Below are 26,483 nucleotides of genomic sequence, written 5' to 3'. Positions count from 1 at the left end.
CACCTGGACTTGCACTCCCATGTCCTTGGCTATATTAATTTCCATGCATCTTAGTACAAAAGTGGAAGTGTAAACTATAAGTGGAGGGAACCTTCTTAAAATATGGAAGCTGCTTGCAACGGTAGAGAAAATGCAGGGGGAAATCTGGAAACATGCTCTTTGGTTATTCTCCCTACTAGAGATGCAAACAGCACAGGCCAAGTGAAAGAAAACAGAATATTTCCCCTCCATTGCATCTACAATACATAGGCTGTTAAGGCCTCTTATCTTGGTTCTCTTATTCTACTCTTCTACTGCTTGGCCATCCAGATAAGTCGGTCTGACATAATGCTTAATATGCTGGCAGATTCCCAAGGGGCAGATGGTTCACAGGATTGCAATGATGGTGAAATTGATTAAGAGATCATTGGCTACAATAGTACATATCCTTTTCGGTTATCTAGATGCTTGCTTTAACCCCCTAATATATATATATATATATATATATATATATATATATATATATATATATATATGCCAACAAGATTATTTCATGAGCATGCTCACTCTCCACACATCTGCATTTACCTGAGACAGTCCTGTGTATCTTCTACCAATCCTAGATACAGTCTGTTTGGCAAGACTATCTTCTTCTCTGTCCATCGATTCATGCCTGCACTATCAGGGAGTAGCAGAGAATCATTTCAGCAGCAATAGCAGGATTGATGTTTGGGCAGCCAGATGAAAGGGATACTGCCCTCTGTCCTTCCCAAAGCACTGGATCTGCTCAGAGAGACTTTTAACACAACCTTCTCTCAGGCAGGTTTAATATTAACTGTTGAATTGTATCACACTTTAGTGGTTTGAAATGCTGAAAGGAAACAGCCTGCCACACCAAGGCTTTTAAAATTTGAACTTCAGGAGGTGATTACGGCAAACTTTATCTAATAGAGATAGCAGGGAGAGAAGTGCTAGCAGCTTGATTCAGAAGCCAGGCAATAAGGTAAATTAGCCTTATGTCTCTGCTTACCCTGGAAAACTGACACGGTGGTATAATAATGGAAAGCATTTCTAAATAATGGAACGTAACAACAGGGCCATATGAACGCCAGCATTGGCGTAGTCCCAGGGCATGTTGCACTAAGGGCAAAAATTTTAGGGGTGTAAAATTTCAAAAGAAAAATGAATAAAGTAGTAATAATAAAATTTAAGTAAAATAAAAAAATTCCTTCAGTAGCACCTTAAAGACCAACTAAGTTTTTATTTTGGTATGAGCTTTCGTGTGCATGCACACTTCTTCAGATACCTGAAGGTATCTGAAGAAGTGTGCATGCACACGAAAGCTCATACCAAAATAAAAACTTAGTTGGTCTTTAAGGTGCTACTGAAGGAATTTTTTTATTTTACTTCGATCCAGACCAACACGGCTACCTACCTGTAATAAAATTTAAAAATAGCATGGCTTCCCCCTCACACAGAAAATCTCCCAATATTTGCCTGGGTGGACTGCAGAGTGGATTTGGGAGATGACTGGTTGCTAGGGCACCCTCTGCAGGGCTTTAGAAAGATACCCACTCCTGACCAATCCCCCACCCCACTCTCTGCTGTGCTCGCCGCTCATGGAGCACTGCAGTTGCCACTCGGGTAGGTTGCTGAGCTATTGCCCCTTCGTTCTAGCCTATCGGTGGACAGTGTCAAGGATACTTGCCTTGCCCCGGGCACTGGCAACCCACACTATGCTACTGGGAATAAGGTAGTTCCAACCAACAGATTTGGATTTTCTAAGTAAGCATCTGATTTATATGATCAAGGCTGCAATCCCAACCCCATTTATGTGGAATTAAGTCCTACTGAATTCCAAATGGTTAGAAATGGTTAGAATTGTGCTGTAAGAATTGTGCTGTCTAAGAAATTTTGCCTAGCAGGAGCATCACCGAAGAACACTGAGAAAAACACCATATTTTAATAGTCTACTGATGAAAGATCACCTTTGATTTCAATTTGATAATTGATTATGAAATACTCTTAAAGGTTATATATTTATTCCTTTTTGCACATATCCCACATATGTATTGATGGTGGGTGGCACTGAGCCTAGGGCTTACCGATCGGAAGGTTGGCGGTTCGAATCCCCACGGACGGAGTGAGCTCCCGCTGCTCGGTCCCAGCTCCTGCCAACCTAGCAGTTCAAAAGCACATCAAAGTGCAAGTAGACAAAAAGGTACTGCTCCGGTGGGAAGGTGTACGGCGTTTCTGTGCGCTGCTCTGGCTTCGCCAGAAGCGGCTTAGTCATGCTGGCCATAAGACCCGGAAAAACTGTTTGCGGACAAACATAGGCTCCCTTGGCCAGTAAAGCGAGATGAGCGCCGGAACCCCAGAGTCCTTTGTGACTGGACTTAACTGTCAGGGGTCCTTTACCTTTACCTTTTTAAAGGTGCTTAACTGGTTTGAATGAAAAACACTGATTTATGTTTTAAATGCAGCATCATAAGGGATGATGGGGAGCAAGGGAATAGGGATGGTGGATGTTTAACCCACAACTTGTTTCACTGGGGAAGGGGGCATTGGTTGCTCCAGATCACTTCCTCACTGCTGCTTAAAGAAAGCTCATCTTATAAGGTAATGAATCTGAGGTTTTACAGTTGTTGTGGAAAAATTAGGAGCTATGAATACCTTAGAAAATCTTTCTTTAAAATTTTGGTTAGGTGGCTTGCAGACAAAAGGAGTGAACCACCACTAGTAGTTTCCTTATGTTTCTGTTTCCAATGCAAGAATCAATTCACTTACATGGGGAAAGCATAGCTCTACTACAGTTCCTGAATAGCAGAGAAGTTCCACCACATGCACTCCCCCAATCCAATTTTCCAGCTGAATGGACAGTGGGTTAAGGCTATCCAGTAACGTGACAAAGGTCAATGCTATTAAGAGGTCCTCCCCCACCTAAGTTGCTCATTACTAGTTCATTGCACACTTCATCGAGAGGTTCAATAAAAAGCTCAATTGTATATACAACTGAACTTTGTTAAGTTCAATAATCATGATGCAATATTAGCCTTCCCCTAGTTATTCCCAAATGCCAGGAGAGACCCATAATTGGCCTGCCCCACATGATCATATTTTACGGTCCATGTATCTAGCATGTGAGTCTGTCCACCCCCTCTCCTAAAGAGAATCACTGCCACAGAACATCAGAAAGCCAAGATGGGGAATAAGTTAAAAAAAAATTGGTTTGGCATTTCAGAGTGAGTGTGCTTCCAAATTGCCAGTCTTTCTGGGGGCAGCAATAGGGAAAAATCCATTTAAATGCAGAGTGGAAGATCTTTGTTAACCCAAGAACCAGCAGACGTAACCTTTCTTTCTACCCCCTCTCCTGGTTGCCAGCTCTTCAGTTTTTGAACACCTTTACAATTTAGTAGCCATGTTGTGAGTTTACTACAGGTGTAATGCTTAGTAAAAAATAATAATACAATTGGCGAATTTCTTCTCGATAGTTGAGCTAGAGGAAATCAGTGCAATGGGACTTCCCCCTTTCACACCTCCTGCCCCTTCTCAAATCTGCTCTGGAGGGATGGGAGAATAATGGAGATCATTCCACCAGACATGGAGAAATGCTTGTGCTGACAGAACAGTATCCTTAATGCTGAGTTGCACCAACCACAGAAAAATGATCAGTGTAAAGCATCTTAAAACAAATGTCAGTGTTTGAATATTGGTGATGCTACTATAAAACACGATGGAAACCATTTTTGGATATATTAGACAACTATCTGGGTGCACCAACCCTATTTTGTTCTCTAGAGCTTTATTCCACTACATTATACACATTTCCATGGGACTTTGAGTTGTACCCAAGTGGAAAATCAAATTAACTTGTTGAGTAATTTTTATTCCTCTTTAATTTGTATGGTCCCCATTAAGTGGTTTGGTTTTTGTGTGTGTTTTGCTTTGGTTACCCACTGCCAGCAGCAGTAGGAACAGCAGCAGTCAAAAGTCAAAAGCAGCACTGAGCTCATTCCATGGTACTTGCATTTAGTTGCTATGGATCATTTCATGTGTTGCCACTGTTACCAGCATCTATCTGAGATGGTTGAAAGTGTTTAGTAAAAACCTTAACAGCATTGCCTTCACTTTCCCCAGCTGCTTAGGCAAGTTTATCTTTGCATGGCAGAATGTCATTAGGTTTTCCAACCCATGGTGCAGATTATCTTGAATAAAGTCCCCAAATCTGGAACTTAATTTATTGCTATTTTCCCTAGGACCAGCCCAAGACATTTTGGGCTGCATCCAATGTTCTCTGCTAGTGCAAAGGTTCTTTAATGTTGCACAACAAAGGAATCCAACACAACAATTCTGCTAGCAGAAATGAATTGTGTAACAGATTGCAGAATCTATTGTGCAACATAGCAGCAACTTGCCTATGCATTCTCTTGTGCAACAATGTCCTGATGGCGCAAAATGTTTTGCTAGCAGAAAAAGTACGGTATATTGCTAAGTGACTTCAGCTTAGCACTACATTGGATGCAACCCTTTGTTGCCCAAGATGAAGGGCAAGTTTATTTGTCTTCCATTTCACATACAGAATCAGACTGGGGTAGAAGTTGCCTCTTGCTTCAAAACTGACAGAAGACAATAGCTCAATTGGTAGAGCATGAGACTCTTAATCTCAGGGCTGTGGGTTCGAGCACCAGGTTGGGCAAAAAGATTCCTTGCATTGCAGGGGGTTGGACTAGATGATCCTTGTGGTCCCTTCCAACTCTACAGTTCTGATTCTGTGACCTCAGCATGTCAGCTCAAGTGGTGCAATGCAAACTAGGGTGCTCAGGAAGAATGGCAGGAAGCAGCAGCACACACAGTAGGGTTTACTGCCTGAAGCAGCTGATCACTCTGCCTATTTGCAGAGGCAGCCTTGCTGTACCCACGTGTGAGCGAAGGACAATGTTTTGTGACTATTGCTTCTGCTGGGATTGGACCTAGTCCAAGACACTGACTGTCCCATGGGAGTTTATCAACTTCCTTTTCTGCCTTTTTGCTCGATACCTCCTGTAGCAAGGAAAGTAGGCTGAGATGACATGACTTCTCACATTTGATCCCAATTTTCTCATTTGGTAGCATCTGTAGGCCCTATGTATGTCAGGTGTCCCTTGTTTATGAATGATTCTAGAGGCTGCACTTCTAAAGCAGGTCAAAGTCTGCCTAAGGAGTACGTATTGGGAGATGGTGTAAATATTGCTCTGCAGGTGGAGGCAGCACATGCGCTCTTAAGGAGGCCCCAGAAAGCTCAGCAGGTGTAATTGTACCACCAGCAGTTTTTCACAGGGTTAATAAAGGGTGGATGTGGCAAACGCCTTGGATCTGCAGGATCCCAAACCCTTGTTCCCCTGAAACAATTCTGAAAAGGGCGGCAGAATCCTACACCAGTCCTGGAGAGAGTGTAGTGATTTTCTATCCATTATGTTAATATCAAAGGGAACATTAGCAACAGAAATAAATAAATCAGGGGTAGTGGACAGAGCAAACAAGAAAACTTCACCTTCTTCCATGCTAGCCAGAGTGAGGCAGCAACGATTAGGAAGTTCTTCAGCTGTGGGATTTCCCCTCTCCCCACATTTTAGTATTGCCTAGGTAGCCTTGCATTCTTTAGTATGCCCCCCAATACCACAAAGTCCAACTTCTCCATCAGTAAGCATTCTTATATAATCATGCCACTTTGACATCGTCTGGGAATAAGGATAACCCTTTCTTTTTAAAGGATCTGAATCAGGCGGCTGCAGCGATTGTATGAAACTATCTGTCATGCTTCTCTGCATTCCTTTACCCATTAGAACATTGTCGAGTTTAAGATTAAGCACTCTTCCTGCCGGATCACAGGCCCTGCATCCCATTAAAGTAAACACACTATGTCCTAGAGAATTAAAAACAAAGGACAACCAAGAAAGAGTGAGATGGGGAAAAAAACTCCAAATCTATTAAAGGCCCCAATAAGTGGCTCATTTCTTACGAAAAGACCCAGAGCAGTCGCCATATTAATGGCTTTCCCTTGTCCAATGACAAAGCTATGTTCAGTTTTGCAGCTCAGTTGCTGATACACTCCGAAATCATCTAGTGGCGTATTATAAATGGAAAAGTTCCCTACTGTTTTCCAGTTCCATAGAAGCGTGTTTTATTTCTTTATATGCACTTGACACCCAGAAGTAAAACCTATTTTATACTTTGGCAAAAATAACCGGGAAAGGTTGGGTCAAACTCAGTTCTGGATAATACTTCTTAATTTCTGGAAACTCCACATGTATACAACCCTTTCTAATTTATCCAGGAACAACTAAAAAGGCATCTGATGAGTAATAGCTTACCTCATAGTCCAAGAGTTTTTTCTTGCTTCTTCTCTGTGAAAGGGCCCGTGTTCCCCCCAGTGTAACATAGCTAGCTTTAGGAAAATATGTCTCCAAAAACAGCTTTGAAAATTATTTTCGTATAGCTCATTGCAAAATGGTAAAGGTAAAGGTAAAGGGACCCCTGACCATTAGGTCCAGTTGTGACCGACTCTGGGGTTGCGGCGCTCATCTTTCATTATTGGCCGAGGGAGCCAGCGTATAGCTTCCAGGTCATGTGGCCACCATGACAAAACCGCTTCTGGCGAGCCAGAGCAGCACACAAAAACGCTGTTTACCTTCCCGCTGGAGCGGTATCTATTTATCTACTTGCACTTTGACGTGCTTTCGAACTGCTAGGTTGGCAGGAGCTGGGACCGAGCAACGGGAGCTCACCCCGTCGTGGGGATTCAAACCACCGACCTTCTGACTGGCAAGCCCTACACTCTGTGGTTTAACCCACAGCACCACCTGCGTCCCTGCAAAATGGAAGTAGATGCAAATAATAATGGGATTTTTGATGATTATACTGAAGTATTTGCCCGTTCTGAGTAACTTTTAATTATTAGCTACAGGAGTTTACCCTATAGCACTCTTCATGATTACCAGACCTGGTGCCTGTCAGGAAAAGGCCTACTTACGAGTAGGACCCTGGCAGAGACACATGCCCGGCTGGCATGTTCTCCCCCTCCTGGGCGATCGTTCGGGAGCTTCGTAAGCATTCTCCAGCCCGAACATCACAGCAACTGGTGCCAGAAGACACCAGCATACTTTAGGCATCCGCAGAGGTTGCGCAGTTGCGTAACAGACCTCAGTAGCACAGCATCTTGGCTAAACTACTTTATTTACATATAAACACACACGGAGCTCTTCATCGTGGCTCCCTCTCTCTCTAGCATCAGACAGCAAAGAGAAAGAACAAAGGAACAACAGTTCCACTTAGGAATACGGTAAGACAAACATCCTGTCTACGTCACTTCCCACTCTGTGGAATCAGAACACATACCCAGTCATGTGATAGACAACAAACCCATGACTGACTGCACACGGGGAATGAATCTCCCAACAGTGCCTATATACAGCAAATGTTCCATCTTCAAAGGCTAGTCATATCATTGCTTTAAATAGTTAAAGGAATCATTAAATATAAAAACAGTCTGCACAAACTGTAGTTACATCAGCTAATGACAAACCTCTTAGCTTTAATAGCCCATGTGGCTTTGCATCATTAATAAGCTATTTAGTGATGTGATTAATTTGAAATCTTATTTTTAAGTATTAGCACCACTTGTAAGAATTTATTAAAAGAACCATTTTCTTTAGTAATGCACTGATGGGATGTTGTTGTTGTTTAGTCGTTTAGTTATGTGCGACTCTTTGTGACCCCCCATGGACCAGAGCACGCCAGGCACTCCTGTCTTCCACTGCCTCCCGCAGTTTGGTCAAACTCATGTTCATAGCTTCAAGAACACTGTCTAGCCATCTCGTCCTCTGTCGTCCCCTTCTCCTTGTGCCCTCCATCTTTCCCAACATCAGGGTCTTTTCCAGGGAGTCTTCTCTTCTTATGAGGTGGCACTCTTGGTGGAACATCACAAAATTATCCCTGGTGACTGAAACTTAATGCAGAATCGGTTTGCAATGTTAATTCCCAACATGGCCTGGGCCATAGCCTTATAGAGACAGGAGGGGGAAGTGTTCTATACAGCTGTTCATTGAAAGCAAATATAGCCACCTTTCATATTTCTAGCCAATGACTGCAGATGCATAGAGATGATCCACAAACTGGAATATATCCAGAGGATGACAACACAGATAGTTTGGGGATAGAGAACAAGGATGTGAAGAGCTGGAGCTCTTTAGCCTGGAGAAAAGATTATTTAAAAGGCAATATGACAGTTCTCTTCCAATATTTGAAGGGATATCACATAAATGGGCCAAACTGGTTTTCTGTTGCTCCAGAGGGTGGGATCTAAACCAGGCATCCCCAACCTTCGGCCCTCCAGATGTTTTGGAGTACAATTCCCATCATCCCTAACCACAGTTAGCTAGGGCTCATGGGAGTTGTAGGCCAAAACATCTGGAGGGCCGCAGGTTGGGGATGCCTGATCTAAACCAACAGATTCACATCAAAAGAGAAAATGATTTAGATTAAACATTTGTAAGAATGTTCCCAACTGCACTGGCTGTGTTGACAGTGGAGAAGACTCTCTCTGAAGATGGCAGTGGTGGTCTCTCATTTCTAAGTGGGCATGCAGCAGCCTCTGCTTAAAATCTCCTGTTGGGTGTGCTGCATAGCTGCCAAGTTTTCCCTTTTCTCGCGAGGAAGCCTATTCAGCATAAGGGAAAATCCCTTAAAAAAGGGATAACTTGGCAGCTGTGGTGTGCTGCAGTAGTGGATTTTCTGCTAGATAAGATGACCTTTGCAGTTCCCTCCATCACAGACAAGAACACTTTAAATGAGGATGTGTACCCCTTTGGCTACGACTAGCATTCCCCCGCTTCCCGGTTCTGTGTACATGTCAAGGTGGAGGGGAGGGTCTCATGCAGATCTTTGGAATAGGCAGAACCTCCAGCCTGCTCTAAAGCTCCTCTCAAAACACACCATACCTCACTTGAATTCTCTGCAATACAAAGAGAATGAAGGAGAAAGTGACTAAATGGAGAGCTGAGTGTCCTTGAGGTGACAGGGCTAATTACCCAAAGGCTAGGGGCAGCAATCCCTTCGGACTGCATACTGGAGGGCAGGAAATGCATTAGATAAATTCACACTAAACATTGCCATCTTGCCCTCTGCACCATTTGTTGTAAAGACACGTGCATAGCCTCAAACATCTAGTAGTGAAGGGGGAAAGAGAATTTTTCTAAAGTGTTACAGGTATTGCAGCAGATTGTACATGACTTTAAAAAAAAACAAAAACCTATGTGCCCATTTTTGCTATTCTTTATTTCAGATAGCCAAAGAATCCAGGTGTATGTTAAAACCAGATTGGTCTTTAACTCAAATCAATGTACTGCAAGCAGCAGCACTGATTACGAATGGCAATTGCGGTATTCTGAATCGGTTGGGAGGGTCGGCAGATAGGCAATAGTATGTCATGATGTATTGCACATTTGTCTTGTTACAGTTTACAGATTTAAAGTATGACAATCTTAACGGGTGATGGGATTTTATTCTGTAAGTAGAAGGGCATATAATATCAAGTGTCACAAGTTAGCAAATCAAAGAATTGACAAGACTGATACCTCAAAGTCTCAACAGGTGGCTCAATACAAAAATCTCATAGTCAAGACACATAATAAATTTATAGTGTCAATACAAAAAACCTTTATTTTTTCAGTTGTAATATAAAAATAGTTGAGGAAAAATAATGTTTTGACCATCTAAAGGAGGCCAAAACTGGAAAAAATAATGCAATAAGTAAATCCCAGAAGATTCCTTGTCAAGAACCTTGGCTATGTTTCTAAATTCTTACCTTAAGTATCCAAGTATTCAACAATGCCATGTTCAGAGTAGACCCACTGAAATAAACTGACAGTCATGCATATCTTCAATTCATTTATTTCATTGAATCTACTCTGAGTACAACTTAGTATGATTTCATTAACATGTCAAAAGTATTTTTTAAAGTTGTGCTGCTCACGTCCACGATACCAGACTTGCAATAAACTTAATTCCCTTGTGGTTTCTTCTACTAAGAAGCTTTGGATTGTATGAAATGGCCTGCAGAGAAGAACCACCAGTCTATGGGAACACACTTTCTAGCACCATCATTTCCAGAAAAACGTATTTCAAAGTTGTTGATCCAAATAACCATTGTTTTTATTCATTTTATACATTTCAAAGCCAGCTGTGGAGTAGTCCTCACTGAAGACTGTATGTCTGCTTCACATTTTTCAGTGAAAGTGTTATGATGAGGGAACGTGGATCTTTTCTGTTTTTGTGGACTGTTATCTTTCCTTTCAGTTCTTCACCTACAAAAAAAATGCACAAATGAAGCAACTTTATTAGTTTACCAAGGAAATGGTTACATATAGTGTTACTAAATTTGCATGCACAGTGACACCTGCTTCATTGAAGGCACTTGTAATATGGTAAAAAGTCATGACAATTGAGATCACATTTGGGTCGCATGTTTTTGAATATTTGGGTGGCATATTTTTGAAACCTTCACCATCCTATTAATGTAACAGTAGGAAGAAAAGAGTCGCCCTTAAAACGCTGGAGCACTGAATACTGCCCCCAGTGACTCTGGAAAAGTCCTTCTGCCTTTTGATTACCAAACTGAAACCTACCACTCCCAAAAGATTTCCCTAATAAGAATTCTGCACACACTCACATAAAACCATAAAGTTGGTTCTCTCCTGCTCAGAGATGCTCAAAGCAACACCATTGCTTTGATATCCCTTCAGTTGTTGGAAACTATGACATATTTTGTTTGACAGCTTTCTAATGATTTTAAAACAGAGATGGGGCTAAGGGATGGGCAGAGATGGCAGGTAGGAAGGAAGCTAAGTGGCTACATACTTTTGTGCTGCCTTTGACCTTAAAAACATAAAGGGATGATATCCAAATTGGCACCTTGCAACCACCCTAAAACCTTTGTCAAGGAGACAAAAAGCAACCACGCTTGATAACCTTCTGTGAAGTCTCTGTCAGGTTATCTAATGGGAGATGGAGGCACAGGTAGTTTAATAAACTGAAGGTTTTAACAACCATGCTTTTAAAAAAAAACCAATACCAAAACATTACAGCATTAGATAGGCAAATCCATCTGTTTGCAGTTGTCTGTTCTATGCTTTGTAATTGCATGAGTATTTGGAAGGACTTAAAGGATTTGGCTAAAGGGTATTTTGAAGAACTGTCTGTATTTAAGAAAGAACCAAATGTATTTATTTTATATTACAAAGTAAATTGTTGACTGTTTTTGTTTAAGATTTGCCAGATCTTTTGGTAGGTGTTTAGTGCAGATATTTTGGCAATGTACCAAAAAGATCCTGCTTATTTAAATATTATCCCTGGATGTTTCAGCTGAATTTGTTTGTCCCAATCCTTCGAAGTGTGTTTAATTTGCTATTGTTGTTGTTGTTGTTTAGTCGTTTAGTCGTGTCCGACTCTTCGTGACCCCATGGACCATAGCACGCCAGGCACTCCTGTCTTGCACTGCCTCCCGCAGTTTGGTCAAACTCATGTTCGTAGCTTCGAGAACACTGTCCAACCATCTTGTCCTCTGTCGTCCCCTTCTCCTAGTGCCCTCAATCTTTCCCAACATCAGGGTCTTTTCCAAGGATTCTTCTCTTCTCATGAGGTGGCCAAAGTATTGGAGCCTCAGCTTCACGATCTGTCCTTCCAGGGAGCACTCAGGGCTGATTTCCTTAAGAATGGATAGGTTTGATCTTCTAGCAGTCCATGGGACTCTCAAGAGTCTCCTCCAGCACCATAATTCAAAAGCATCAATTCTTCGACGATCAGCCTTCTTTATGGTCCAGCTCTCACTTCCATACATCACTACTGGGAAAACCATAGCTATTAAGCAGTTTGCTATTAAGCAGTTGCTTATATTCCACCCCAGAGAGAAATGTGCTTCAGCAGTGGGCAAAATCATCATTACCACCTTTTATGTATCCTTAGAGGTTTTCAATTGTTTTATTAATTTAGGGAATGAACATAAAGCTGCTAGTATAAAAAAAGAAAGAGAAGTTTAGTATAAATTTTGAAGACAGCACCAGCACATTTTATGTAAGACAAAGTGTTTACTTGGTATTACAGGAACTATAGCAGACTGTACAAAATGGAGAGCTGCTGTACCTTCAAGGGATGAGGGAAACTTGTTTTTATAACCAAACACATTAATTCTCCAACATGTATGACAGAAGTCCTGATGAGCAATGAAATGAATGATTTTATCTGAGGAACAGGATAATATTAAGAGAATTCTGAAGCCTTGGGCTGCAACTTAACTGGGAGTAAGCTCCATTCAACTCTGTAGAAATTAATTCTGAAATGACATACGTATGGGATTCTATAGATATATTGTATGGAATGGTGGCACTAAGCTTAAAGCAGCCTGAATTAAGGCACATATTGGCTTTCCCCCAAAGTGGCTTTCCTATTCACTCTTCAAACCAGGAAGTGCAACTTCCTGCATATTTCATGCCTCTCCTTGTATAGAAAAATTAGAAAAGTATTATCTGTGCTCAGGCACTGAAGACTGTCAGCATTGACTAATTTATTTGTCCTATTTATTTTTCTTCTAATACTGTAGCAGTTAGATCTTCTATTCCCTTTATATAAAGCAATACCCCTCCTTGTATTTTTTTAATTGAGTTTCTAAATTTGAAATATAAATGCAATAAAAGAACGTATAATAGAACTTTTACTCCATAGGAAATTCTGTCTTTCCCTTCTGCAGCCAATCCAACCCTTTCTCCTAACTCTTTCCATCTTCTGAGAGAGCAGGTAGAGAAATGAATCTTTGTGTCTCCTTGTGTCACAAACATATAACTTTGCAAATTGAGCCTGGAGATTTTGTGAATACATTCATGAATGCTCTGTTACCTTTATAACATTGCTATTTATATGAAGTTCAAAACTGGATGAATGCATGAATCTTTGGGAAAGGTGAAGCTTTACTAAAATCACTGCAGGGGGAATTATTACTGATGGCTATTTTAAATAAACAGGCCTTAAAATATCCCATCCAGATGCCTCATGAGTCTTCATGAGGGGCAGATACATGAAAAAAATCAGCATGTTGACAAAGCATAATCAATAGTTTCATAATTTATTCCAGATTAACTAATGCAGCAGACATGGTTTGATTTTTAATTCTGTTCACAAATAGTCCAGTAATTTATTATGAAAATAGGTAATGTACATTTGGCATAAAAACATATGTGGTCTCCATTTTTGAGTGGCTGGAGAAAGCCTACGTAATCATGGTTTGATCTGAATTGTTTGTGTAAAACAAAAATATGCATACAGTGGTACCTCGGTTTGCGACTGCAATCCGTTCCGCGGAGGCGGTCACTCACCAAAGGCACACTTCTGTGCGTGTGTGAAGCGTCGATAGGGCGCTTCTGCGCATCCGACGCCGCAGGACCCAGATGTAAACACTTCCGGGTCCGCGGCAGTCACTCGCCGAGGTAGGAGTAAACTGAGGTTTGACTGTACATGTAATGGGTGGGAGTATCTCCTTAGAAGAGCTATCCTTATTCTGGAACCGGGTGACTCTTTCGTGTATTAAAATATCAGCTCCTAAGTAAAGATCTTCTATTAATGTTATGTGAACAGGACTAGAGATTGGTTTGATGAGAAAAAGTAAGAAGGGAAAAAGCCTATTTGGTACCACATGTGATGTTTTACAGCCCCCCCCCCAATGCCTTTTTAAATAATTGCCTTTAAAGTTCCAGGATTGCTTTATTATAGTATTATCTTGGGTTGCTGACACTCTTTGTACAGTACTTGCGAGTCTTCATAAATTCAAGAATATAACTAATCTGACCTTTTTAGCTCTATGGAGTGCCATTGCTTCCTTTGTTAGAAGCTCTGAGAAGCACATTCAATAACTGCATAAATACAGAATTAAATCTCTGTGCTAGTTAATATTGTTGACAGGGGCATTTTGTGAAGTCATCATAAGCATTCAAGAACAGCAAGACCATACATGTGTCTGAATGCAAGGCACATCTGAACCCATTGAGCTGATGGGATTAATCTTATTCATTGTTGTGTATGGGCAGTTATGCAACTGAGGCCTTTTTAAAAACAACTTCAATTCCAAAAGAAAAGAGCAGCAGAAGAATTGAGGCCCTAAAAAAACTCCAACCCCTTCTATCCCCCACACCCCAAAGGCAGCAGAAAACTGAATGTTAGCTGAGAACTGAAGGTGTCCTAGTTCATATAAAATTAATTTGCATGTTGCAAAATCTAACTCAAAATAATTTTGATAGTATAGACAAGATTTCACAATCATTTGGAGTATACATAAAAGAGGCTGGTCTTTAAAAAAAATCAACACACACTAGTGTATAAAATTGATTAATATGCCCAATATGCGTCAATCTGCTCACAAAAATATTCTGTGTCTGACAGCAGCACACAAAAGCCAGCCAAAATGTCCCTAAAAATGTGGACAATCAGATCCTACTGTAGAGTTATAATTCTACCCCCTGGGGGATTTTATCAGAATACACAGTCTAGCTTTAATTGCCTAAAAATGAATTAAACTTGCTATTTAAACAGCTCTAGTGATGCATACCTTGAGGCAAGCTGCAAGAGGCAACATTTCTATAACAACCTACCACAGCTTTCATTAAAGGTAGCCCCCAGTTATTTATAACCATGTTAATTGCATTAAGCAACCCAGACCATCAGTTTAATTCATTGTCTTGAGGAAGATCATTGCCTTTTCCTCGCCCCAACAGGCCACGTTAAATCTTTTGTGCCCAGCCATTTCCGTTGCTAAACTAAAGCAATGGCTGTGTAATCATAACAGAGAGGAAGATCAGACCAATTAATCAATGCCATATAGATATAAAATGACTGATGTGCTTTCAACAGCTCTACTGCTCTATGCCCTGCAGAAAACGCTTCCAGAGACTGAGCTGCATCACCTATGCTCAATAAGATGCAAGGAAGGCACAAGTCATGTCATGGTTTGATCAAGACTGAATGCATTATCTTTCTACTGCAGTACTGTCATTCTTCCCTTGGAGAACACTTAAGTTGGCTTTGCATAGTAAAAAGTACAGCAAACAGGAACAGAACAAGAAGTGTGCTGTTTCTGCAGCATACAAAATAAGTAGGTTTTTTCCCCTTTTAAAAAGGCACTGCTCTATGGCCGAGCATGTTCTAGCATTTCTGCTCATGTATCGTTGAGCCTCTTGCTTAAACCGAAGGGCTACTCAGTGACACTACAACATACTTATGGGACAAACTATTCATATGAAGTGATATTATTTATTTATTTATAATATTTATTAGTCACTAAATTAACAGACTTTCTGGGGATGCACAAGATGATTCAACCATTCCCATTGCAAACAAAGGGGGAAAGAGAAGACCAGCTCCAATTACAACAATTAGGACTCAGTTACAGCTCTCAGACAAGACAGAAAGTTTGTGGGATTATCATGCAAGTACAGAAACAGTACTCAAATGGAGAAAATAGATTGGGATGGCTACATTTCACTGTATCCAACAATAAAAGGATAGAAAATGCCATATGGGATTTGGAGGAACTCCTCTGCCTTGAGCAGAAAAGATTGCTTATGGTGGCCTTTTCAAATGTTATGGCCTGTGAAATCCAAGGGATCGTGGAAACGGCCCCAACGTGAAGCACACAGTAGCAAAAAACCAATGGGACAACAGTACTGAGACACAATTGTGGAAATGTGTGTGCAGCTGCTATAGAAATCTTCAAAGGAGCTTATCAGTGAAGCAGAATCAAATGAAAAAAGGCACATCCAAATACTGCAAACAAACAAACAAACAAAAACCAATTTGAACTAGTGAAGAAAAATAAACAAAATGGTTGTCTCACCCCAAAATAGGAGGTGATGGGCAGAAGGTGAAAAGTGCGCTTAATAGGTGCAGTGTGTAGGACAGTGGTGGCGAACCTATGACACGCGTGTCAGACATGACACGCAGAGCCCTCATTGCTGGCATTCACCCCATTGGCCCATTTGCACTGTTGTTGTCCCCCCCCCCCATTTGTTCTCCCGCTCCTCCAGAGATTGGTTTTTTAACCCTTTCTGTGCTGTTTTTCTGGCGCTTTGGCAGACTATGATTGGGTGTAACAGCGGTCGGTTTTTAACCCGTTCTGTGCTGGGGTTTTTGGCACTTTGGCAGACTGTGTTGGTGCTGCGTGTTAGTTACAGTGAAGGTATTATTCGTCATTTATTTCTGTTCTCTTCCCCCCCCCCAAAAAAGCGCAGCAGCTTTGGGGCATCCCCCGCAAAAAAGCAAAGCAACTTTTGCACCCCCCAAAAAAACCTCCAAAACTTTGGTTAGCAGCTCCCAAAAAAAAGCTCAGCAACTCTGGGCACTTTGTGATAAATATGGGGGTTTTGGTTTGGTTTGGTTAAATAATTAGTTTTTGGTTTATTAAATACAGTTATATATTACAATTATACATTTTTGTTATTTAAACTATATATATCGTGAAATTAGTTTTTTTCTCAAAGTGACACCCCCCCCTCCCGAGTTATACTCGGTTTTTTGGTGAATTTTGACACACACTGGTGTAGGAGGAGAAGGAAGAGGATACAGGGGGTTACCAATGGGGTGGTTAGTAGGTAAGGTGGGGTGGCACAAAAGGTGGGGGAGACAGTGGCATGGACATGAGCAGGCATAGGCAACCTTGGCTCTCCAGATGTTTTGGAACTACAACTCCCATAATCCCTAGCTAACAGGGCCAGTGGTCAGGGATCATGGGAGTTGTAGTTCCAAAACATCTGGAGAGCCAAGGTTGCCTATGCCTGGACATGAGGATGAAGGTGAAAAAGGGTGCAAAGTGGGGCTGCAGAATAGAAGAGAGAAGTGGCTCCAGAAATGGGGTTGGGAAACTTGGTGGCATGGGGTGGGAAGGGGGTTAATGGAGGAATGGCAGGGGAGCTGAGAAGCAAAGGAGAAGCTTCTAGTATTGTATATTACGTATTATCTTTGCTGGGGTGTGTGTGTTAAATTAAAAAGGCATCTCTTGCATATTACGGAGGCCATGTTCTTAAAGGGAGTGGGGAGTTTTGTCCAGAAAGGGTATCTGTTATACCACAGTAGGGCTACTTGCAGTGGAGTGGGTGCTTTTAAAGGCTGGAGTCACACACTAGGATGCAAGTCCCACTGAACTTCATCAAAGCAGCCAATATTTGGTCTGCATAGTGCAAAGTAAGATTTTTCTAACTAGAGTGGTAGGAACTGATATGAATGAGTGATGTTCCAGAATATGATGGCGATTCACAGTGAGGTACAACAGAATGCTGTCACCATGCTCCATTTGTTCGTAATACCTTGCTGCGTAGCTAAATGACAGAAGAAAGGGAAGCCTTAATATGTAATAGACAAAGGGAACTATCCACTTTGAAAGGCATTTTTTGAAGTACATTCTTGACTGACATAGATACGCCCCATAGATTTAACAAGGCTACCTCATGAATGCTCAATGGTGTTTTTATGCAAGAACTGTCTTTAGCTTTGAAGCCTACCACAAATTAGAAGTCTTCCTGCTCTTAAAAGTTTTTTATTTCTCGCCAAAATAGAAAGGATATGCTTGAGAGCACCTCTGCTTTACCAGGCTGCAATCTCAACCTAATGTTTAATATAACTTTTCTTGAAATCTTAAAAAAAAAGAGATTTTGCACTGTCTTGCTCTGAACAGGAGGAAAACCATTAACTTGAACCAAAAAAAGAGAGGGGGAAAAACACACAAAACCCATTAGCAATAAAACAGCACATGGTTGCATTTTATGTTCTTCATAATGCCTTGCAGTGAAAATAAAATGTTTGTTGTTTTCCACAGCAATTTAAAAGGTTGTACACAGCAGAGCAGTGCAGCCAAAACTCGTCAGAGGAAAACACTTTTCTGAAGACCAGTTCATCCTTGGTAGTTTAATATTCTAGGTAGGAGAAAATATGTACACACTGATGGACATTTTTAATGTATATGTAGCGTGATTTATTCTGTCATAAGTAGACAGATGGGCAACTACTGCAAAAGTCATATGTGAAGTAGCCTTGACACTCTTCTTCCCTATGGATTGTGTTCAACTAAGTCCTACTCAGAGTAGACCCACTGAAATTAATGAATACCATCCTCTTTTTAAATTTTAAAGACATATACACATTACTGATGAAGGTGCTGGTAATGAAGTGTGCTGCCTACATGCAATCCTGCAATATGAGGGAGCTTTTGACATTGAGATTTCGACATATTCCCATGTTTGGCACCCCAAGAGGGACCAGAGAGAGAGAGAGAGATAAATCAGAATTATTATTTTTTATAATATTTGAGACTAGCTTACTGTCTCAAAAGGAAATTAGAACATTTACTGAAAAGTATTAAAATCTATAAACGGCACACTAATACCAGTCTGAGATTAGGAACGTTAAAACCAGTACACAAGATGTTCTTAGAAGCATTCCTAGGAACCAACAGGAAAACTGGGATGTTGGTCAGTGAAAAAGAGAGGTTTGGGGTTAATTGGGTAAGGAGTTTGGGTTGAAGAGTGAAAGTGGTATCACAGAACAAAAATGAACAAAGTTGCTTGTTTGCAGAAGGAAAAGGGGAGGTTAGCAGGGAAGTTTCTAGTGAGTTTTTGGGAATGTTTTAAGGTGAAAATCAGAAGAAATTAGATTTTGAGGTAATGGCTGCTTTCATCTTCAATCCCTTTCTCCTACACCCGCTTTTTTGAAACCCCCTTTGCACCCCCATTTCCCCCTTCACTCCCTTTTTAACTCCACCCTGAAGGGTTAAACAAAAGCAGAAGTTCTGGTGCAGAGTAAATTATGTATGGATTCTGGAACACATGACAAGGAAAAACTGATAAGCAGATTTACTGTGATCACTGGTATAGAAAGGTCATGCACTTATTAGGTACATATGCTCAGGGTCTAAGATTGTTCTTAAAGTCACTGGACCTTAGTTAACAGAGTTCTTATAGTAGATTAGACACCTATTTTTTAATGTTAAGCGTGTTCTGACAAATGCCACTGCACATTTATTAATTTAGAACAAGCAAGAAACGTCAGCTAAAATGACCTGTGGAAAAAAGCTAGTTAGGAGCCTAACACTGCCGCATCCACCTCAAGCACACACATTTGGAGTTGTGGCAATGGGCAAAGAAAGTTTCATGTATGCCTGCCTTCAGTGGACATTTCAGCAGCCCACTCGAAGGGAGTCTTGTGTTCTTCAGGTTAGATCAGGTACCCTCCAGGTGTTGTTGGATTCCAACTCCCATTTGCCCCAACCAGCATGGCAAATGGTCAGGCATCAAGGGAGTTGTGGTCCAGCAACATATGGAGGGTACCATGTTGTCTACCCCTGGACTAGATGTAGACCAAAAGCAACTAAGGCCTGCTTCACATAAAAGGCTACAGTGGCCTTATTCATTCTTTCTTCACGCACAGCTTCTACATGTGGGCAAGTGGGCAGTGGATGTCTACCGCTGGCCCTGCTCCTGAACACTGCACTGGTCATGCCACATTTTGGTTGCAGTGCTATTTGCAGGGAAGGAGGGAAAATTTAATAAAACAGACAAGTCTACATATGAACAGCTGCTCCTACGCTGCTTTCCCAGCCGTGCAACCAGTACCATCAGGGGCGTGGCAAGAAGCACAGTTCCACTGCAGAAGCTACACGTGGAGATCAACTGTGTGTGCATATTGTGTATTTCACCACCCCTGAAACCACTGCATATGAATGCATTTTCCTTCTCTCCCTTGGGAAGTTATGGATCAACACACTTCCCTGCGTGTGAATGCGGGTAAATTCTGTAAATATACACTACTTGTACATGAAGTGTATGCTCAACCTAGAAACACATTAAGTAATATGGCCTAGTCCATATACTGGTCAAATTTGATTTAAGCAAACAGTGACCTGCTCTGCACATGTAGTGCGAACAAGTCATTACGACATGGTATGTAAACATCACTGCTCACTGGGGAAATAAGGTACCAAAGTCTTTCTTGGACTCTTACGACTCCTGGCTGGATGACAGGGGTTGCAGTTTTGATTGTTGTCATGTAAAAAGTCCCTGCATGTAGAAAGCTAGTATATAGGGGAGAAATACTTTTGCCTAGTCCTCTTTCTTTTGTTCTACTTGCCTATGTGCAGAGTATGTGTATTCATCTATCTAGTGAAAGAGCATTCATAATGCAATACTGCATGAGGCAAAGTCCTTGTAAGCCTCTAGTCACATTATTTTGGTGAACTAAAAGCAAGAACTTTCACATATAGTATAAGGCAGGAGGGAAATTATTATTGGATGTTGTGCAGGAAATTCCCAAGTGTTTACTTTCAGCTTTTGAAACAAATCTGAAAGCGTGTCAAGAAGAATCTAGTATTGCAGAAATTATATTTAGCTAGGGGGAAAAAATACTGTACCTTCTTCCACAGAAATTGGGTTCTCCAAAAAAAATGCTGTTTGCTTCCAGTGTGTTTTGGTAAAGCAGGGACTAGTTGAGAACAATACCTACAGTGACAGAGTTCAAAAATCTGTGATGACATACAAGACTTAATATCATGCTACATTTATCTAGCACACATACATTAAATGCTTGCAACAGCAAAACAGGCTTATTCCAAAACACCTTAAGGCAAAAAGTTGACAAAATATACAATATATCTTCAAATTAATGTTGAACATGTACTCACTGTTTTGCTGCAATTCTTCTCAAAATATATATCAAAATATCCAGCAACTGCCTGCAATTTAGAAATAAACAAACGTCAGCAATCTTCACGTTCATTATCCTTGAAGTGTTTCTTCATATCATCAGTATAAATGCTGGAAATAATATCTTGAGTAATACCAAGTTCTTGCTTGGGCACGGGCATTCAAAACAAACTGAAAACTCAACCGCCTTGATGTCATTCAGCAAATACAATGGCTCCTTAACATGTTGTTTAAGGCCAGCAAGTATGAAGGGTTAAAGCTGAGGCCTTTAGTCAGTTAAGGTTTGTCCTTCCATTTTCATTACTGTAATAGAAGCAATATTGTTGTGTTTCTGGGGTATGGAGAATGGGGAGCTACTGCAAATACACTGCCTGGAATCAAAGTAGAAATGAAAAGACTACCAAAGTCAACCAAAACTGCCCAAAGCATGCATTCATTTGTCTGGTTACTTTAAGAGAGCCCTTGCCTCCGGTGCATCAAACTGTGTTGCAGAAAATGCACAAGATCATCAGAAGGAAATAAGAAGAGCTTCTGGATAAGGTCAGGCCAAAGGCCCTTCTAGACCAACAACTAGATGCCCATGGGAAGGCCCCAAGCAGAACCTGAGTGCAATAGAGCTCTCCCCACTTGTGATCCCAGCAACTGGCTTTCAGAGGCACACTGCCTTCAACAATGGAAGTGGAACACAGTCACAGTCGGAGACACAAATATCTTTGGGGGTCTTTTTATTAAAGGGGGAGGCTTGCCTGAACAACTAATGTTACGCCATTCCTCCCACTTTAGTTTTCTGTCTTCCTTCTTAAAAGTTGCATATATCTTTTATCTCTTAGAATTACAGACTGGCTGTCTGTACTTCCCCACAGTTCATCTTCTGCAGAACCATTCTAATTGAGACTTGCTATATACATTTGATCGCTGAAGAATTGATGCTTTTGAATTATGGTGCTGTAGGAGACTCTTGAGAGTCCCATGGACTGCAAGAAGATCAAATCTATCCATTCTTAAGGAAATCAGCCCTGAGTGCTCACTGGAAGGACAGACCGTGAAGCTGAGGCTCCAATACTTTGGCCACCTCATGAGAAGAGAAGACTCCCTGGAAAAGACCCTGATGCTGGAAAAGATTGAGGGCACAAGGAGAAGGGGACAACAGAGGACAAGATGGTTGGACAGTGTTCTTGAAGCTGCCAACATGAGTTTGACCAAGCTGCGGGAGGCAGTGGAAGACAGGAGTGCCTGGCGTGCTCTGGTCCATGGGGTCACCAAGAGTCGGACACGACTGAACAACAACAATATACATTTGAGAGATTAGATAGTTTCGTAATTTAGCGGAGCAATTATTTTTATTTATTTGACCTTTTATCCAACATTATACGAACAGCTTTGATACAAGATACAAAATATTATTATTTTTTAAGTTAAAGCAGAAAGGTCAGCGTAGAAAATAGAATATAAAGATAAAAACTGCAATAAAACTGAAAATGGTGTTGACTCTTAGAAACAGTTACTTCAGATATTACTTTGTTTTACACGCAAGTGACTTATGCTTGCTTTTACCTCCTTCCCCACCACAGCACTTCGTCTGACAACAGATATATAGGTCCCCAGAGAAATAATCACAATAGACTCCAGCATCTCCACTAGAGTCACTCAAACACTATTCTCTGAACAGTAACCAGTAGGAAATTGAAAGCAAACACAATGGGATTGGCCGTATATAACTGAAGATCTGGCCTATTGAGCACTGCAAAAGGATGCTTTTTGTTAAAGATACACCGCAGTAGAGTAATTATTCTGCCTTCTGTTCTCAACATCCCATCAACAGACAGAACTGCTCTGCAAGTTGCATAGAAGGCGGCTGTTTTGAAAAGTAGGCAAGCAAAACAGAGCAAGGAGGTTAATGAGATGAAGAAATTCACCAAAACAAAAAACAAAAACCCCACACCAAATTTCTCTTGCTCATAAACCAAGTCAGCTATGCAGAGGGGAAAAGGAGGAGCACCAGAGCTGCAAATGTGATCATTAAGCCTGTATGCAGACCTGTGAAATCAATTCACAGACCAAGCTGACACTGAAATATAAGCCAGGCTAGTTGCTAGAAATTCTCCCAAATATATTACTGGGAACATGTAAATAATCAGACATCAGTAGCCATAATGTAACCAATCTGGGAACTGCAAGTACAAGGTCTCTCTCTCTCTCTCTCTGTGTGTGTGTGTGTGTGTGTGTGTGCATGATTTCTCACACAAATCAAATCTATTGCAGCTCTGTGCCTTACTTATTTGTTCTGTTGCCACAGTGGGGCACAATTTTATTCAGAGAAACCACAAAATAAGCAGTCTCTCTCTCTAAAAAAAATCAGTGTCTGTTGAAGATGGTCAAACACCCACAGTTTACTCATTCGTTATCCTATATTTCAGGCTCTCTCTCTCTCTTTTTAAGAACAGAGCAAAGTGCAGGGTAATATCTGCTTATTCATTTACCTGCGCCGCTTCTTTAAGAAAACACTTCTGTCCCCAATTGTAAATCCTTGTCTGATTTATACAAACCCCTGTGAAACCAGTTAAAAGCAATTTGACCAATTCACTTAGGAGAGAGGAAATTAAAAGTTACCATCATCGCTATCAGCTGCAGGGAGTAATTTATCATTTTTGTTCCTCGTCAGTATCGTGTTCCAACAGCATGCAGCTAGAGCAGATACAATTAGGCAGCTGGCCACAGAAGTAGGAGGATAATGTGCTTTTGATGGAGTTTATCCAAGCATGGAGATGAAATGCTTGTAAGCCATGCAGCAGAGAGGGAGAGGGAGACAGACAATCGCTATGTTCTTGGTGCAGAAATACCACTTCTGTTTTTAAAATGATATTTTTTAAATGAAAACAACTCAGTACCTCAAGATTACTGAATGATCCTTACTCTTCAAAGGGGGAGGGCGGTACTGAAGAAAATTTACTTCATTTATTGTACCCTGTACAAAGCCTCATTCCATCTCAAAAGGAGAATAATTGAGCATATTAGGTATTATTCAAGTAGTCTTTGTACCACACTATTCAAAGTGTGATACTGTCTGAAAATTAAATCATCTTCAGCCTTGTAGAACTGCTTTTCATATGACAAAGCGTTAAGATTTTTATTCCTGGATGAAAGCAGTTCCTCTTTCATTCATCACTTCCAAGCTGTGGTCTACAAAGATCATGGAGGGGAAATAAATGGTGGAGAAATTCTCTTCACCCTAGTATTGCTGAACTTTGCAGCCAGATAACTAGATTCCTGCTCACCTAGCTCTAAATCTCAGCAGTCTAATGTTATAACTTAATTGACCTATAGTGGTGATACCTGAGATTTGGGTCTATTAGAAGCTGCCTGGTTCGCACAATTTCAACAATACAGATTGAAGTAGGAAGGTATTTTCCCTCCCATTGGAGAGTATTTTGAGAGTTTGGGTGCAAAACTGGATCAGCTATGTATGTGCTATGCATCCTCTGACGCCAACACTCCACCCCCAGGATAACCCTCTGTGGGTGAGCCAGAAGAAACACTGACAACTGGGAAACCCTGGCCTGTGAGCGCTCCAGTTGGAGAAGAGCCTTTACCAAAGGTGTCATGGGCTTTGAAGAAACTCGATCTCAGGACGCAATGGAGAAACGTGCTAAGAGGAAGGCATGCTTGGCAAATCCACACCGTGATCAACTTCCGCCTGGAAACCAATGTCCCCACTGTGGAAGGATGTGTGGATCCAGAATTGGCCTCCACAGTCACTTACGGACCCATTGTTAAAACCGTGTTTATGGAAGACAATCTTACTCGGCTACAAGTGATCACCAAAGAAGAAGAGGAGAAGATGGAACCACCCGAGTCTGAATAAGAAGGGAAAGCAGGGTTAAAATTTGCATTGCCTATCCTTACTGCTCCCAACTCCGAAACCAAGCCAATCATGTGGCAGAACTCTCAGCAGTCTTTAAAGGGCCCTCAAAGGCAGATTCCATGCTTTTAGGGTGAACCCTACATGTCCAGTCAGAAGTAAGTTTCATCATATTCAACAGGGCTTACTGTCAGGTAAGTGGATGGAGGACCGAAGCCTTAGCCATACAGCAAAACTTAAGGTGTAACAATTTAGATCACCGCTAACACCACCAACTAGTAAGAACCTATAAACAGCAATTGATACTTAACTTATTAACTGATATTAACTAAAAGCATCTTACAATACCTGTTTTGTGCTAGGGAGGAAACCACCTACAGTGGTACCTCGGGTTAAGAACATAATTCGTTCTGGAGGTCCGTTCTTAACCTGAAACTGTTATTAACCTGAGGTACCACTTTAGCTAATGGGGCCTCCTGCTGCCACCATGCGATTTCTGTTCTCATCCTGAAGCAAAGTTCTTAACCCGAGGTACTATTTCTGGGTTAGTGGAGTCTGTAACCTGAAGCGTCTGTAACCTGAAGCATCTGTAACCCGAGGTACCACTGCATTAAGCTCATTAATTTTAGTATTTATACTGTGCTTTTAATCAAATAAACTTGGGCAATTTAATTTAATTTTATAGCCTGCTTAATCCCAAAAGCTCTGTGAATGTAGCAATATATTAAAGCTGATTATCAGACATTTTAAGAGTACCTATTGGGGGGGGGGGGAACCAGATAGCCATGCATATGGTGCTCTTGTATTTCTGCTCTTTGCTTACAGAGCCCATGAGGTTGGGTAAAGTGGTGGAAGCACAAGAGGCAGTGCCCTGCCTGTTCAACCGCTTGCAGAATGCTCCCTCTTGCCGGGAGCATTCCAGCGCGTGACGCTGTTGCTCATCTTCCCTGGCCCAGGGCAGAGAAGATGAATATTAAAGCGTTGAGGAATGCACCCCCTCTCATGTGGGGCATGGTGTGGCAGGGGGGCAGGGAGAGGAACATTCCCATTTCACCACAGGTCGTGAAATGGAACAGGCTGCCCATTTGCTTATATGTGTGTTATTTCAAATTGGCCTATGGTGAGAACATGCATACACATGGTCATCTTGGGTTGAGCCAAAATACCATTATTTACAGAAATGTGAAATGGTTATTTTGGGTAATATTGTTCATAGGCTTCACAAACCCACTTTGCCTAAACACACACCTTACACTTTGCTTGTATCTATGATAGAGATGGGAAGTTGACATATAAGGATTGGGGAATGGCACAGAGGATCAGGCCCGCAATAATGGCGGCCTAGAGCTCCATTGCAAATGGCAGGTGTTTGGGTCATGAGAAAGCAGGGGATAGAGAAGAACAGGCAGATTTATGAAGAGGGAGGGAGTGTTAAAGTGTTAATAGTCGCCTGTTCCAAGATTAGTAGGAATTTCACAGTGACCTGCAAACCTGGGTCAGTGACTGTATATTAAAGTTCTAAGAGTGGCTGAGCACGAATCTCTTGATATATGCCAAAGTCTACTTTCCAATGTTGTAGACTGTGCCTGACTCATAAATATCCCAACGTAAAGCTAAGGAATTTATAGTAGCAACGTGGGTTGATTGGAACTCTACCCAAATGGTTCTAAAAATAGAAATATTGCCTCGAAGAACAACAATCAACTTCCACTTCCCTTAAGTTTCTGGACTATATCAAATAGAAAACACACATTGTGGTGTCAATAACTGGACACAGTATTCCAAGTGTGGCCTGAGCAAGGCATAATAGACTGGCACTATTACTTCCCTTGATCTGGACACTATACTTCTGTTGATGTAGTTTGACTCTGAGCTGAGACTCT

At 41.3% G+C, this 26,483-nt stretch overlaps 1 protein-coding gene across 1 annotated transcript in view; it reads right to left on the bottom strand.

The window, feature by feature from the left end:
- Window positions 1-9,254: 9,254 nt before the first annotated feature.
- PRMT3 (protein arginine methyltransferase 3) overlaps window positions 9,255-26,483 on the bottom strand; it is a 56,636-nt gene continuing 39,407 nt past the window's right edge. Inside the window, exons 14-16 of the mRNA XM_035117387.2 lie at window positions 20,720-20,770; window positions 20,450-20,537; window positions 9,255-10,319 (exon numbers count right to left, since the gene is read on the bottom strand). Coding sequence (XP_034973278.2) covers window positions 10,210-10,319; window positions 20,450-20,537; window positions 20,720-20,770 — 249 coding nt within the window. The 3' untranslated portion in view covers window positions 9,255-10,209. The remainder of the gene's footprint in view (window positions 10,320-20,449; window positions 20,538-20,719; window positions 20,771-26,483) is intronic.

This window comes from Zootoca vivipara, chromosome 1 (genome assembly GCF_963506605.1).
Source record: "Zootoca vivipara chromosome 1, rZooViv1.1, whole genome shotgun sequence".
Classification (NCBI taxonomy): Eukaryota; Metazoa; Chordata; class Lepidosauria; order Squamata; family Lacertidae; genus Zootoca; species Zootoca vivipara.
Note: the sequence above shows the minus strand (reverse complement) of the source record. Positions and strands in the feature narration are given on the sequence as shown.